This window comes from Aythya ferina (assembly GCF_964211825.1).
Source record: "Aythya ferina genome assembly, chromosome: Z".
In the NCBI taxonomy this organism is placed as follows: Eukaryota; Metazoa; Chordata; class Aves; order Anseriformes; family Anatidae; genus Aythya; species Aythya ferina.
Genome location: NC_140299.1, coordinates 40492531 through 40508372, shown reverse-complemented (window position 1 = coordinate 40508372; position 15842 = coordinate 40492531). Strand labels below are relative to the sequence as shown.

The window sequence follows — 15842 nt, the reverse complement described above, 5'->3', positions numbered from 1 at the left end:
TGTAAAACACGTCCGTGCCAACAGGTGAACCCTCTAAGCGCTTAGTTATGCAAGCTGGGCTTTTAACCCAGCAGCACTGGGGTTCTACACTCTCCTTTGGCACAAGGAGTCTGGCCCCACCTTTGCCAGCTTAGCAGTACATCACTGACAGAAAAATGGCCCAATGCTGTTCTGCTGCTTTCCTAAACAGCTACGTGACGTATCGGCCACATCAGGAAAGGGCTCTGAGCTGGCAGCAGCTCCAGCCCAGGAGTTCCCTCTGCTATGTCTCTGCTCTAGCTAAAGCGTTGAGCTCTATGAAATAGTGTGCAGAAAGCAAAGTTTCCTTAAGGATGTTCCCTGTTTCCCTAAGGATGCACCCCCATGGTGTTCCCATTCCCACTAGCTACCTAGTATTTCTGCACTAGGATTGAATATGAAGGATGAGCACCACTACCAGCCTAATAATGGCATCAGGATATTGCAGGACTGAACTCTAAACAGTCAACAAAGAAACAAAGTAAAGCATATAATCTTTTAGCATCAACTGTTTCCACACAAAACATTACTTAAAGTGCCAGAAAGCTTTCTTACTGACACACACAATTAGTAACTACAATAAATTACCTCATTTAAACCAGTTGGTTGCTGACGTTTAGGAACTTTGCACCATCTAAAATGTATTAACAGTTACTCCAGTTGCACTACAAATATCTTCACTGTCCTATCTTCATCTACAAAACATCAGTATCAAGCAATCACCAAAACGACCACACAGCCTCCCTCCCATGTGCTGTTTCAAAGTTCACTAATTTTTTCCTGAAAAAAAAGAAAATCCTCTGCCCTGACCAAAAATACACACATCAGATATCAAGCTGGCTCCCAGGTTTGCTACGTAGTAAGAAGTGAGAGCTCTCCCTGAGAAATTCTGTACAAGAAAGTTCAGCCTTTGAAGAACAGCACTCAGTTTTCTTCCACATCAAAACGCGTGTTCACTCGCAACGCACAAGGAAAGAATGCAGTCACAGCCTGTAAGTAGCTTTCATACCAGTATCAAGATGGGAACAAATCTGATAGACAACTTCCACAGCTACTCGAAGCACGACAAACCGAAGTCTAAAATAAATGCTTAGTAACAGCCCCATTGTCTCCTAACAAAACAAATTCTAAAAGCCTCAAGAAAATGCTCTCAGAACAAAGCAAATGCATGTGCAGCATGCTGCTGTTACACGGAGAGGTCCAGCAGCAGAGCTACCAAGTGTGTGTTCTCTGACGTGCAGTAACAAAGAAGTAGCAGTTGCTGTCATGAATATCTACTTACATTTTTCTTACGATATTCAGCCTGGTACATCCAAAAGTTTTCCATCTCAATTTTGGTGTTGTTTGCGTCTGTCTAACACACAGCTCCCTCCACCTGAGAAGTCTTCCCTGCTCCTGTGCACTGGAATTTGGTATCAGAACTGGTAACTGGAGAGGAAGGAGTATTGTGTTGCATCTAACCTACCCAGGTCAACCCACCTGGCTGCTGAATAACTCGTGAAGACAAACGTAACTGACCCTGAAACATCTTCAGGTGCAACCACCTGCTTGTGCTTCATGAAAGCAATGCTGGTTTACTTGTTCATGGCAGCAGCTTATCTGAAAACAGTGTAACTTTGGGTGGCATACAAAGCTGGGACAGAAAGGATGAAATCAACAAATACTTCAGCAAAGCAAGATGAACTCACGCAAAAGACCACTACTTACACAGCAGTAACGTCCACGTACACGCATCTTGGCAGAGGACTGGCAAATGTACTCTTCTTCTACATTAGCTCATAGGATACAACTAGGTAAAGCATGGGTTTTCAATTTAATTGATTTCAGTGATAGAAAGTCTTCTCAGAGATACCCACATATACTAGGCAAAGGTTGAAGGTCCAGCATGTAAGTACAGTTAGATCCATAATTTCACAAGGAGCTGTAGCCTAGCCACTGCAGGTGTCTACCCACTGTGACTTATCAAAATATTTTTTGCTATTGGTATAAAAGCTACTTTCAGACTGTGACTATGTTCCTTATACACTGTATATAGCCTTATGCATTACACATTATGTATTGTTTTGAGCTGGTGTTAAAGCTGTTTTTCCTTCCTTCAGTAGAAGAGGAAAGACAATGCACCCGAATCCCACAGCCAAGAGCTTTAATAAGCAATCCACCACAGCAGTCCTATTTCAGGACCTGATCACAAGTCTATCACATGGAAGGCATCACTGCAGAGTGTCCACTGTGATAAACTGAGACCATCGACAAATGTTCATAGCTTTTAGATGACATCAAGCACCTGGAAAGGATGGAGCTGAAAGCCGAATTTCCTTATGGTATAATTAATCATCATTACTGTCCTACAAACACAAACACCCTACACTATTATACACATATTTGCATGGTGTGACACAATCTGTGGAATTTAATTTATACCCATGGCATGAGGATGAAACTGGAGTTTGTCTTGTAGATAAACCTGTGGCACAACTGCAGCCAGCTCACTCACCCACCAGTTTCCTTGTGTGGTCCAGGACCCCCTCAACACGGCTAATTTATGCACAGATGGTAACGACGGGCTGCCTTGAGACTAGGTAACTGACTGCTGCTCGGCCCAGAGCAAAGCCTTTGGTTAGCTGCTGTAGCACCTCTCCACACAGGAACTGCAGGCATCGCCCCGTGTGTCACCTGCTGCAAACATCAGCAGCTTGGGGTGCATTGGTTTGAGGAGTGCCCCCAGTTCAGCTCTGCAAAGCTGGGGCCTCCCACCACTTCCCACTGCCTGGGCAGTGACTGAGAAGCCCACTGGAGAGATCCCAATGTCCACAATAGTCCTACAAAGCTCTGAACAAACCAGCTTTCTAAAACACTGTCCACGAGCGTCTGTACAGCAACACTGTAAGTAATTCTGCAGTAAAATTCACAGAATTTACAAAAATGGAGATTTTGACCTAAGCCGTAACTGCGTACCTATGCCACAGCCTTTTAAGATCCCTACCCACTGCTGTTTATATTACTGAATCACAGACACAAAATAAAGATATATGTAGAATAAGAAGGGGGTTAGATTTGACACGGAAGATTCAGAGTGAGCTAGTAATAAAAGTAACTGAGCCTGCTAAGGGAATGTGGGCCTTTACTTCGTCCATTTCAGAGAACCTCACGGCCACAGGAGCCAGCAGCAGGAAGCATTTAGCACCACAGCCGCGCTTTGTGAGCGGTAACTTCTCTCTGAATAAAATCTCAGGCTGCTGCTTCTCGCTCAGCTACAGACCTCCCCACCTGTACTTCCACCCGAACTTGCAGTTTGTGTGCAGCTTCATGGGTCAGCCCGAAAAGATCAGTGTGGATGCCTCCTGTATTTTCAAAAGACTGCAAGACTAACAAGTGCTGTTCCAGCGTCCAACAGCACAGGAAAAAATCACTTGGAATTGCCCTCACCCATTCAATAATTTAGAAAATACAACAACAACAAAATAAAAATCACCACCACCAAAAAGAAACAAAGCAAGTAGTTATGAATGCAATGCTCACTGTAATTTTAAAGCCAGTAAGTCACCAGGTGAGTGCCTGTTATCAAGCACACTAATTGATAAACTTACGCTTTCTTCTGTGTGATTGATGAACCACCATAAAACTTTCTGCCCTGGGGATTAAAATGCTGCTTTTTGCTTTTTAACTGGGCTTACTCTTTAATTTTAAGACTGTGGTCTTGACTGAAAGATAACCTCTGTTCTTTGTGCTCGGCAAACAGTTTTAAAGGGTCCATTCAGAGAAAAAACACGATATCTTATTAATACAAACTCATCTTTATTTCATTTCTTTTCTCCCCCTCCTATTTTCCTCTCCCCCTGTTCATCTATTACTGAAACCTGCTTAATTATTTAAAGCAGACTTCTTTATTCCTTTGTTAATAATACATTAGTCCTGCTCCGGAAAAAGTGAAGCAAATTCATCTCCATGAAGACACTCCGTTTTTGGAGTCATCACAATGGAGAAAACCCTACAACTGAGAAGTCAAGGGTTGAAATTAAATATAGATAACCAAAAAGAACCGAGAAGCAAAAGAGCACAGCTCGGTTCTGTTCGACCTGAAAGGTTTGTCTTCAGCTGTGAATTTCCACTTCACAAATCCAAACCACCCATGTTTGTAGTTTAATTTCGTGTTAGGTTTTATTTGATGTTCCGCCACCTCAAGTGTCTGCAGAGGAACAGAGACTGTGGCCACTGATGAGAGAAATTTACAAACCAAAGTCTTGGAACACAGCAACAAAAGTGCCTTGCAGGTCAGCAAAACGTGAGATCTAGCTTTGAGATCTGTAATTCCATAAATAACTGAATGGGCCTCGGAACAAAGCCATGGTATTTAGTTCTGGGAGCAGTGAATTTCTCCCTCAAAACCACTGTTTTCTCCTGATTATGGCAGAAGTGAAGTAGGCAGCCTGCTTCTCCTCTCCGGTCATGAGAGGACAGGACTTCTCCTTAAATCCTCGCCAAAAAAAGATCTAATTGAGTGTTTGTGCCTTTTTCTGCTTTTCTCAACAGGTTCCCTGTGTTTCCACTGCTGAAATAGCCACTATTCTCAAAGCTCTATGACATTTTAAAGATGCTTTTTAGACTTCCTGTACAATCTATGTACCAGAGTATGCCACCATATTCTGAGATACCTACTACACGGAACTACTCCCTTTTCCTCTCTGTATCCATGCACTGCAGATATCTTCTGTTTAGACCTGCAAATACCACTGCTCCTATGCTTGGCTAGGCACACTCACAACGTATTTCTGATGGACAATCTGACTGAAAGGAGAAATAGGCGTGAACTATGTAAACAGGGAGATAACCACAGGCATTCAGAAGAACAGTATTGTCTAAAGGATATCCCTGCCCACCACTCCCAGACATGTGCATACCGCAAGCCTCACGGTTGTCTCAAGCTATGAACACGATTCAGTAGGATGTGAATAGACCATCTCCAGTTTCACACACAGGAAACAAAACCTAGCTGCAGCTCCACAGTCTTTTTCCATCATGGGTCAGTTTCCTGATGTCTCATTTCGCACAGCTGTGCAGCTCTGACTGCTACTGTATTTGAAAAAGATAAACACCTGAAGCTAAATCCAAATCTGCTTGGTTTTAAAAATATATATATTCAGATAAATAGATTTTAGAAATATATATCAATTGCTCATATCTCATCTAAGTGTCAAACTACAAAAAATCTTACTGCATTTACTACAAGGACACTGAGATAATTTTTCAGCATTTATCAAATACACAAGTTTTATACCTTCCCACATATGGTCCAGAACATTTCTTATCCCAGTGAAAGCATCACTAACAAAGGTGCACAGGACCCGTGGCAGCAAATACTCTCCATTGTTAACTGTTAAGCAGATACTCGGGTATATTATTTATTTATTCACAGAAGTCTGCTGCCTACGTCGTGGTACTGCTATTGCTTATTAAAATAGAACCACCCGTGTCTGCGAGTAAATTTTCTTTCACTGTGTACTACAAAACATCTCTTCTGGGGAGAAATAAATACAAGTGACTGAAATTCCTGTAAATTAAACCTCAAATAAACCTGGGAACAGACCTTCTTAAAAACAAGCAGACTTCTGCTGAAGTGATCTGTATCTTTCTGTCGTGTTTGTTGCATAAATCTTTCCTAAGCCCCAAACTACACCCAGCTGTAGGCTAGCCAAACACTTTATTGCTAGCTTCTCAAAATAGTCTCTGGATACTTCAAACTCATCCTCTTCCAAGGGTTCTACTGTGAACATATCATCTAAATGCTCAGCACTGAGGAGTGACAGTCACTTTCTTGTGAAGAAGTCAAAAGAGGTTGTCATATTTAATGACTCTCAACTGCAAATCACGCTTATGGCTCCCTGGCTTCGCCACTCCCTCTTGCAGGGCACCTAGCTAAATGAAAAGTGACCGCTACTTAGATCTAGAGAGGCCTTACCAGTTTCAGTATCTTATAATTAACTACACATAATGATTACAAATATTTCCAAACAAGTATTACTTTTAAAATCAAAATGGTTTTGATAAAAAACAATGTGGGTACAATTTCCAAAGCAGACCTGCAAAAATAGTGAAGGTAATAAAAGACCCAATTTACATCAGGCAATAATACTTTTAGGGGAAGAAAAGGGTTCAGCGTTTGCCTGAAGGTAAAACACTGTCCATGTAGTTCCTTCCTATTTCAGGACCAATACCACTAATTAGATTGAATTACTTCTCTGGCTTAGACTGGTTACACTGAAAGGCTCGTGTCTGAGATCCTTTTTCTTTCTGAAGGGAGAAAGAAGGAAAATCTACATTCAGATAAATGGGCTCTAACTATATTTTCAGTGTAACTGATCACTCATGGCCACTTAGACAGCAAAATCCAATTTTGCCCAATTTACTGCCAAGCAATTGTAGTAATGGTCTGTTTAAGAAAGCAGACTGTTCAGAACAGTACATTGTGAAATCTGATTTAAAGCATACAGTAAGGCACAGACGCAGTCTTCAGTGAAAAATAAAAGCCCTGCACAATCCCAAATCTCGTATTATATTCTTCTTCTGCAATATGTATTCCCTTCAATCTGCTCCAGGTCTGCTAAACCATCACTCAGCCAACTTTCCCTTTCCAAGAACACAGACCGCCCATACATCTACAATCATCCTTTCACTTTCCACTGAGCTGTACTTACTGTCATTATACATCCCTGTTTTGATTGCAGCCAGCACTGAAAATCTTGGTCAGGCTCTTGTCTGACAGGCAATGAAAAATGCTGAATGAGAAATTACCTTTTGGTAGAAAACCAGAGCCCCAGTGTACTTCACTACAGGTATTGTTATTGATGCAGACTGATGGAAACCCCTGTTTGACAGGCTGAGTCCTACCAACACACTCAGAAAGCCGAATCCTGCAAGGTGCAGCAATGTTTTGGAAAGCAGATGGAGCAGAAAGGACTCAGTGCTCCAGGGATACCCTGCCTAATGCTGGTACTGGGTGTTAGGACCAGAAAATCAGGAAACAACAGCAAGTTCTTTGGTCCTCCCAGAAGAAGACAGCACTTTGATGCAAAGACAATATGGTGACCAAAATGTGCAGAGAAAGAGTAATGTCACCCATATTTGAACAATAGGAGAGGCTTAATGAAAGCTTCTGGAAATTTCTGAATTAGTTATGCTAAAGATAATTGTTCTCTTCTACAGCATAATCTGGAAATGTTGCTTTAGGCCTTCACAAGACTGCTAATCAACTCTGTAACAGATTTATTTTTTAATAATTTTAAGAGGAATAGATTTTGCAATATATTTTTTTAAAATTAAAAGTTTAAATGAAACTATAAAGAAATAAAAAAACAAACCTAAACACACTCATCACTATGTGTTTCTGTTTTCAAGCAAAAATAAAACCTGAAAGCTAGTTCTCACAGCTAACTTGCACGTTTGTCAACAACTCAAACCCCATACTCCAAAAATCTCTTTCCACTTGCAGAATATTAGCCTTCACAGCTTTGAAGACAGATGAAAAATGCAGAAGCATGTCATAGATCTGTCTCTGAATTCCCTTTGAAAAGGTTGAGGTGTTTTGAATAGTTCTGATGCATTCCTGTAAGTTTTCAGTAATTCAGTTTAAAAGGCCAAAACCCCCCCCACAGTTCTATCATTTGGTGTTTTTCAAAAAAAAAAAAAAAGTCACAAAAAGCATTCCACAGCAATAAAAAGGATAGAGCAAGGATAGAGCAGATGTTTGTAGTGCAGCTACCCTTGAAGTAATGGCATGGTTCCGCATTAGAGATAATTTTTGGTCCAATGCTTCTAGTATACCAGCCATTTTCACATCAGGCATAAATTTAACTTAGTTAGTCATTTATGAGTTTGTTTTATTAGAAATACAGAAAACCCATAAAACTTCAGGGAAAGATTACCAAATAGACAGCTGGAACCACAAACTGTGAATTGATTCTGATCCAAGTTAAGTCTCATGCCAAAAGTACAGAGTTTGAGAAATGCTAATGCTGTAAACCTGAACAAGGGTCTTTGATATTTGTACTGCAAATACGTTTTACAATGATAACATATTGAATTTCATAGCACATTTCTAGACCCTGGAAGTGGACAAAGCCAGGACAGGTTTTCTGGAATCTGGATATGTGGTACCACTACAAATAATATTCCCAGATTTCTGATGGAACCGTAAGTATTGCTATGTGACAAAAACTGAGATTTAGAAACCTAGAATTAACAGAAACACGTACGGCTGTATTATGTAAGACAAAGTGTTCTGCTCAGTAGCTACTCTAAGTATCCCATGGGATTTGTTCCAGAAAAAAAAAAAAAAGAAGAGTTGTGTGTGTCAAACTCTTGTATAGGTTTAAGAGTCAGTGCTTCAAAGGAAGATTTTGGTCCACTGATGATGTACATGTTTATCTCTTACGTGCCCTCTAGAGTACAAATTTAAAATAGGCAAAGCACTACATAATTTAAGAAGAATGAGTCACAGAAGAAGAACAAAGTCCGCCCTCTCTCACTGCAATGTATGTCACAATTAAAGGAACAGGACATACATACGGGAGAGCTGGAAGCTTTGTATACTCACATCTCCATCTAGTGGCCTCTGGTCGTCAGAGTCCCTGGTTGGGCTGATGTCCTGCCGCATCACCCAGATCGGCTCCTTAGGTTCATCCGGGGTGTATGGAGAACGGATGGTCCTTGTCTTCACCTCCTCGATAGCCTCTTTAATATCCTTGATGGCCAGTGAAATTGCATCTCTCTTTTCCTTGCTGTACCTCTGCACGGTTTCTCCTGAGCCGGACGTAAGGCGAGAACCAGGTGGAAGCTGCCCATTGCTTTCATGCCCCCCACCGGCAAGAGTATGAGCCTGCTCCAAACTCTGCTCAGCTTCTGGCATGTCTTCAGCTGCCTTGTCCAGGCTCTGGGAGCTCATGCTCTGCTTCACCTCCGCCACGATCTGATCAATGTCCTCCTCTTGTTCGTAACTATCCATCCTCGGGTAGGGTGCAAACTCTGCCTCCTTCTCTGGGCTGTCGGACTCTCCATCAGACCGCTCATCGTAGTGGTGAAGGCGAGCACCGAGTGCCTCCTTGCGGTAATTGTCAGCCTCCTCCCTCTCCCGCTCGTACAGCTGGATCCCCTCCCTGGCGTCCAGGTCTGGCGTATCTCCGATCTCCTCATACACGTGCTCCTGCAGTCCATAGTCGGCGTACGGCTCGGCATACTGCTCATCCTCGCCTCGGTGGAAGAGACGGTGAGTGTAGACGTAGCCTGAGTAGGCTGCGTTCATGGCTTCCTCGTGTTCGATGGAGTGGAAGTGGAGGTGGTTGGGCAGCGCGCGGGTATGAACGGCCTCGCCGTGCTCAGCCTCGGCATTCTCCGTGTACTCCTCGGACTCGGGCCTGTACTGCACTGCATAGGCGCTCTCATCCTCATTTTCCTGAACCCTCTCTGTCTCGTAGCTGTCCTCCACCGTGGCTATGACATCCCCTTCTGCGGTATCTGTGTGATTGTGGAAGCCGCTCTCGGTGCTGGCGGACCGAGCTAACATCCCTTCCTCCTCCTGCCCCGACAGGCCCCCTTGGCTGCTGTTTGTGTGCCGGGGGTAGTGACTTGCATACCGCTGCTCCTCTCCCACCTCCGCATGCTCCAGGTCAGCCTCCACCGACTCGTTCACTGCTCCATTGGCTGGCTCTTCGCTTACCTCCCCATCCGGTGGTCCAACCAAATGGTTCATGGCAAGTTCTGGTGGGTAGGTCACTTACTCTGTCGACATTTTGTCAATCACACCTGGAGAGAAAAAAAAAAAAAAAAAACAACAAAAAACCTCTGAGGTTACTCTTAGAAAAAGTGGAGTCAATAAACAGAAGCAGTAAAAGGCACCCTTCCTTCCCCAGCAGACAAACTTTTGACTTCATCAGCCCTGAAGTCTGGGGACCGCCAGGACAGCAGTATGACCTGTGCGAATGACCTCCGACAGCACCAACCATGAATCCCGTGGGGACAGCACTTCCCACTTTCATTGATGAATTCCTTGTGGAAAAATCATTTCCAAGCAGTTCCTTGGATGTACTCTTTCGGACAGCTGCAGCATTTAGGTGACATTTGTGGGTATGCATTAGAAAAATCAACTTTGCCATAGGCTCAAGCATTGTAGAGGTGTAACAGAAATGTTTCACCACTCTCCCTACACCTCACTAACCCAGCACAAAGGAAGGATGCGGTAATGTAAAATGACACAGTTCCAACACTGCAGTCTGCAATTGCTGAGATACACGGTCCTGTGCATACTACACTCCTTCAATATGATATCTTCAGCTCAGGCAGTCACCCTATGCACTTTTAAAATCAGCGGAGATAAATAGGGGTTCCCAGGGTGCATCAGAAGCAAGCTATTTCTTCTCCCTAGGGAAGCATACGACAGCTAGATCCAACACAGATAGTTTGCTTTTTCCACCTAAAGAAGGTATGCAAGTAAGAAAATTTCCATGACAAGGTAAGGTCTTTTCCAGCTAAGACTTGCAAGAAATCTGGAAAGAATGGACAGGTGTGTGCCAAAAGTCACCAACCAAATACTCTCCTCTCCCCCCCGGCATATGACAAAAAACATACTATTTTAGGCAACAAGAAAAGCAGCACTGCAAAGCTTTCAATTTTAAGCCCACAAAGGGAAGAGTAAAGATGTTAATGCATAACAGCCCTCTGGAAAGCCCATCCCAAACAAGATTCCCTGAAGTCAGTTAGAAGCTCTTCAACAGCTTGCATGGAAACAGTTAGGCTGAGATGGAGGATTGCTTGAAAATTCTGCATTGAATCTGTCACACTCCAAGCAGCTGAAAGAAATGAAGCTGCACATAAACACAGGATGACGACCAACTTTCTGAGATCTTTACCACACGCATCCTGGCACATCTTTAACCAAACAAGTTAGAAAAGATGGTAAGACTCAACTGCATGAAAACTACCTACAACCCGAGTCAAATAATTTCATTTAAATTTCACTTATTAACTTTGCAAATAATAAATTATCATTTACAAATGTATTTTTATTTCAATAGAGTTTACATCTAGAACTGGGCATCTGAATAAATGCCCCTAGCTCACCTAAGCCCCAACAACCTTCAAAGAAAAGCATGCATCCAAGTCAAGTACATCCATTTGACTCTTTAACAATCAGTCTTTAAAACGGTAATTTGAAGAACCATGTGTTAAGGAACCATGTATAGAATAACTATATCCCTTTTCACATGTGGCAACTGAAGACTATTAAATAACATTTTTTTATTTTTTTGTTTTTTAACTCTTAGTAGCATTTTCCTCATGCAGACACCAGGTCTTCCTGTTTTTTCTCACTAGGCCTTCCAAGAGCACTTCATCTCCAGCAAGCAAACAAAAATCAATATCCTAAATAAAATGCCATAGACAGAAGAGAATATAAGCAAAAAAATGGCCTTCTGACCTTGGAAATAGAGACGCAGCACCCATCTGAAATATATCATACTCTCACATTAATTACCCAGAACAGCAGCTGTGCTCCAGTAATCACACATACATGGGAAAGTGCTCTCTAAGCACTCCTAGCTCTGCACTCAGGACTTGATGGATGAGCCTGTCTTTAAAACAGAGAAATCAGAGGCTGATTACTAGAACAACCAGCTGTTTGCTGAAGGTTAAGCTAGCTTCTGCCTGTAAAAAAAGAAGAGAAACAAAACAGAAACAACCTCTCCACATATGTTTCAAGCAACAGTAAGAAACAGCTTAAGTCTGAGGATTTTCCTCTGCTGCTTTATGCTGAAAATTAAGTACTTAAGATACTACCCAAGGGCATACTATCGACAGGGAGCAAGACCACAACACTAACGCTCAGGAAAGCATGCAATGGGAAAAGGTGAAAATGTGAGAGCTTCCAGCTTGGTTTATTATCCATTTCCCATGTCTAGATGTACAATCACTTGCTTTCTTCTGCATGTGGGCCCCTCCAGTGCATGGGTGCCTGAGTGTAGTGGGGCCAGACCCTGCCCTGCCACCACCCGGGCACACGGCCCCGTCCCAGCTCCCGGCCACTGTCACTGCAAGGGGCCTTCGTGCCCATGCGTTATAATTGGTCTTTTCAGGTGTGAGAGCCCGAACCATTTCGCACCACTTTCAAAAGAGAAAAGTTAGTGTGCCAGCTGAACTTGTGAGCAAAAATAGTTCTGTCTCAGCCACTCTTTGGGTGTATTTACCCAAAACTCCAAGTCACACTTGAAGCAGAGAAACCTCAGGCTGAATTTGCAAGGGCCACAGGCTCTGAATACAAGTTGTCTTGGCACGCTCTCCAAGGAAATTCACAAAGCGCCCATGATTTGCCAGATTCAGCAATTGTGATGGTTTTACCCAGGTGGGCGACCAAGCTCCACCACAACCACTCTCTCACTCCCCCTCCGCAAAGAGGAACGGGATGAAAATGTTATGGGAAGGGCTCAAGGGTTGAGATAAGGACAAGGAGATCCCACAGTAATTATTGTGACGGGCAAAACAGCCTCAGCATAGGGAGATAGTAAGATTTATTGCCTATTACTAACAAGCTAGAGAAGTGGGAAACAAAGGAAAGAAACCAAAAGGGGCAGCTTCTAGATCCTTCTCACACGAGCCACCCCATGGCCCCCTGCTACCAAACCTTACCACAGAAACCCACTACAGCAATGCACCGATGTTCCACTTGTATGGCACAGGTACGTGGATAGAGACATGGATAAAAGCTACCTCTAGAAAATCCAGTATGTTCTTTTAGGAAACGTGTCATCTTCTCAATTTTTAAGGGACTCTTTGGTATGAAATGGCTGAGGACTGAACGGCACACACAATGCCTCTGCAGAGAGAACTCCCCACCTCTCCTGTAAGAGAGGACTTGCTTTTCCAAACTGAAACCTGTCTGGGAAACCTGACTGCTTTCCCTGCTGTGCTAAGCAAGCATACCCCAAACAGCTCCAAACAGAAGTTGTGAAATGCATGTCTATTGCCGGTCAGTGAAAACAGCACCTGGAAAGTCACATTAACACCACACCGTGGGCACACGAATACACACACCACACACAGGCTCATACTGGCAAGGATGGACAGCTGTAGTACCCACAACACTCACCATACTGGACCGTAAAGCAGGAACATGTACACATGTAAACCTACCTGGTGCACAACATTCACTACAAGCCCTCATGGAATCCTTGCAAGAACACTGCAATATCCTAAACAAGTCAATCACATCAGTTTTAACACCACAATATGACTTGAATATTTGCTGGGAAGTATTTTAGCCCAATTTCATTCATCTTGGGTGCTTCCATTTCTAAGGTCTGCTTATGAACTCGAGGAGTGACTGCTATTTAACCTATGTTGTATGCCAGGTTTCTCAAGTCAGCTATTCCAAGGACTGCATCAGTTGTTCGTAACTTCCAAGCTCCTTTTCTGCAAAAATGTTTAGGGGATTAAGAAAGGGCTCAACAAAAGGCACTAAACACCCACCTCCAAACATCAACTATTTCACAGAACTAAACAAAATTAAAACTGCAGGTGCATTTATTATCCCTATGCAGAAGCACTTACACTACAAGTGCATGTAAATGTGTGCTTGTTACCCATACGCCTTAGTCTAAGCCAACAAATAAATAGGTAAGCTGTTCTTACTAGGAGCGGGGAGGCTGAATACAGAATTTTCTCTTTCTTGACGTGTTTACTAATTAGGACAAGGTATGTGGATTTCAAGAGGCGCTACCTTCCAACTGCAGAAGTTTCTTCTGATCACAACTAGCCTAAAAGAATATGCAAATTTCTAACAAAAAGTAAGGCAACACTCTTATTAAAAGAGAGCTACAGCATCGGCGTGGCTGTGGTACACCTACAAATAAATGCAGTGCCTAACAGAGAACTAGAGTTAGCCGCTGTGGTACAACTTCAGGCATAATGGAGGAAAAAAAGGCAAACCCATGAATTTATGACCAAAGGAACACTGAGCTGCTTGAATAGGAATGTCAAGACGTTTAATTCTGTGGCAGAAAAATAAGCAAAACCCCCCAATTCTTGCGAAGGCATAATTACAAGCATTATGTGGATACCAGTAACTATAAGTTTCCTCATATTTAACACAATAAATGTTCTTAACATAAGAAATCCATGTGGCACGATCGGTATTCCAGCCACACTGGGATGGAAATAAATTGGATTAAGCTGCAGTATGCACCTAATTGACTCCAAAGCAAATCATGTGTCAGATTTCAGTTTCCGACTGTTTCTAATTCTACTTCGGCTCTATCCAGGGAATAAAATTCTGTGGTGGAAAGGATGAATGTGCATCAGCAGTAGGCTTTCTGAACCATATCATCTCAGGCTAGCCCTTGATTACAGGGAATAAATTTAAATTTCTGCTTTCAATCTAAAAATTGTTTACAACAGATCCCAAATATCTCTTTAAATTTGAATTGACATCATAGCTAAAGAACCTGAACAAGTCACACAGCTGTCTTGTAGAGTCTGGAAATGTCACTATTCCCTGGATAACACATAACAGAGTACTCCGACCGTGTCATCCAGGTTCTTGTAATCCCCATCTTAATCAAAACTAAGCTTTAAACCTGAGCAAGGAACACTAGTCAGGAACCTTCTGTGCCAACAGACCAAGTTCCTATGAGCAAGAACAAAGAGACAGGGGTCTCCTGAGCACAAGGGAGTGCTTTACGGCACTGCAGAAGTCTGATTGCAAAGAAGCAGATCCTTCCCATCACATTTGTCACTGAAGTCCTGAAGAAACAGACACAACGGACTCTGGGAGTATCTGAAGCCATCCACATGCTGCCAGAGAAATGTTACATGGTACTACAGCCCAAATAGAAGAGAGCGGCCAAAAGCACTAGAGAAAAATCTTGACAAGGACCCACAGGCAACCTGTACCGTGAAGTACAACAGTTATGCTCACGAGGCCAAAGATGCTTTAAAAAAAAAAATAAAAAATCAAAAATCCCAGTTTGAAATTGGTTAAGGAATAAATCTGATTGCTCTCACCAACCAGAATGACAAAGCATCATAAATAAAAGTGCTGTTCTAAAAGTGAAGCTAAGGAACCATGGATTCTCTGACAGGTTATTGCTGTTCTTATTTCTGGATGTATTATGGATTGCATCTTTAATTTGCAACTGGATAATCTAAATTATTAATTAAATCAATTTCCAAGTGAGAAAGAGAAATTAAAACAGTAGATAAGCAATGTCAAAGCACAACATCTAAGATCAGTATTACAACGTGAGACTAATTTCAGTCTCTGTTAGAGGTACAGTTATTAAAAATGAATCTTTACTGCTTCTGGGCATATAATTATCTGTAATCTACAATGTTTCCTCCTCTGTGTAAAAAAAAGAAAGGGCACAGTGGAAAACAGTGACACTCCAGTGATCCATTCTGAATGCAAATGACGTTATCTCCACACTAGTGACACTTTCATAAGCAATGAAAAAACATATTTTTCTCTAAACAATAGGGGATAAGATCTATGCTACAAAATGAAATAAAAACATATAATAAAGTCGACACAACAAGCCCAATAAACTTTCCATCTCCTTTTAGGTACCATTAATAGTGTAACAAAAACAACCATGAACAGAGCTCATAAATATGATGTGGTAAACTGCAGGACATGACTATCCTCACGGTGAGTAACAATACCCCGGTCTTCACTCACAGAGAGTAAGCTAGCATGTTCAATAAATCCTTGGATATTCCTCCTCTGCACACAAATAAAGGCTTAATCCTACCTTTCTGGTTGAGACAATCTTACTCAGCTGTGTTCT

General features: G+C 42.3%; 1 protein-coding gene across 5 annotated transcripts in view; it reads right to left on the bottom strand.

Annotated features, from left to right (window-relative positions):
- Window positions 1-15842, bottom strand: part of APBA1 (amyloid beta precursor protein binding family A member 1) — an 87607-nt gene that overhangs the window by 27763 nt on the left and 44002 nt on the right. For all 5 annotated transcript variants that reach the window (XM_084505133.1, XM_084505132.1, XM_084505135.1 and 2 more), the window contains one exon: window positions 8609-9813. In XM_084505133.1, coding sequence (XP_084361259.1) covers window positions 8609-9760 — 1152 coding nt within the window. In that variant the 5' untranslated portion in view covers window positions 9761-9813. The remainder of the gene's footprint in view (window positions 1-8608; window positions 9814-15842) is intronic.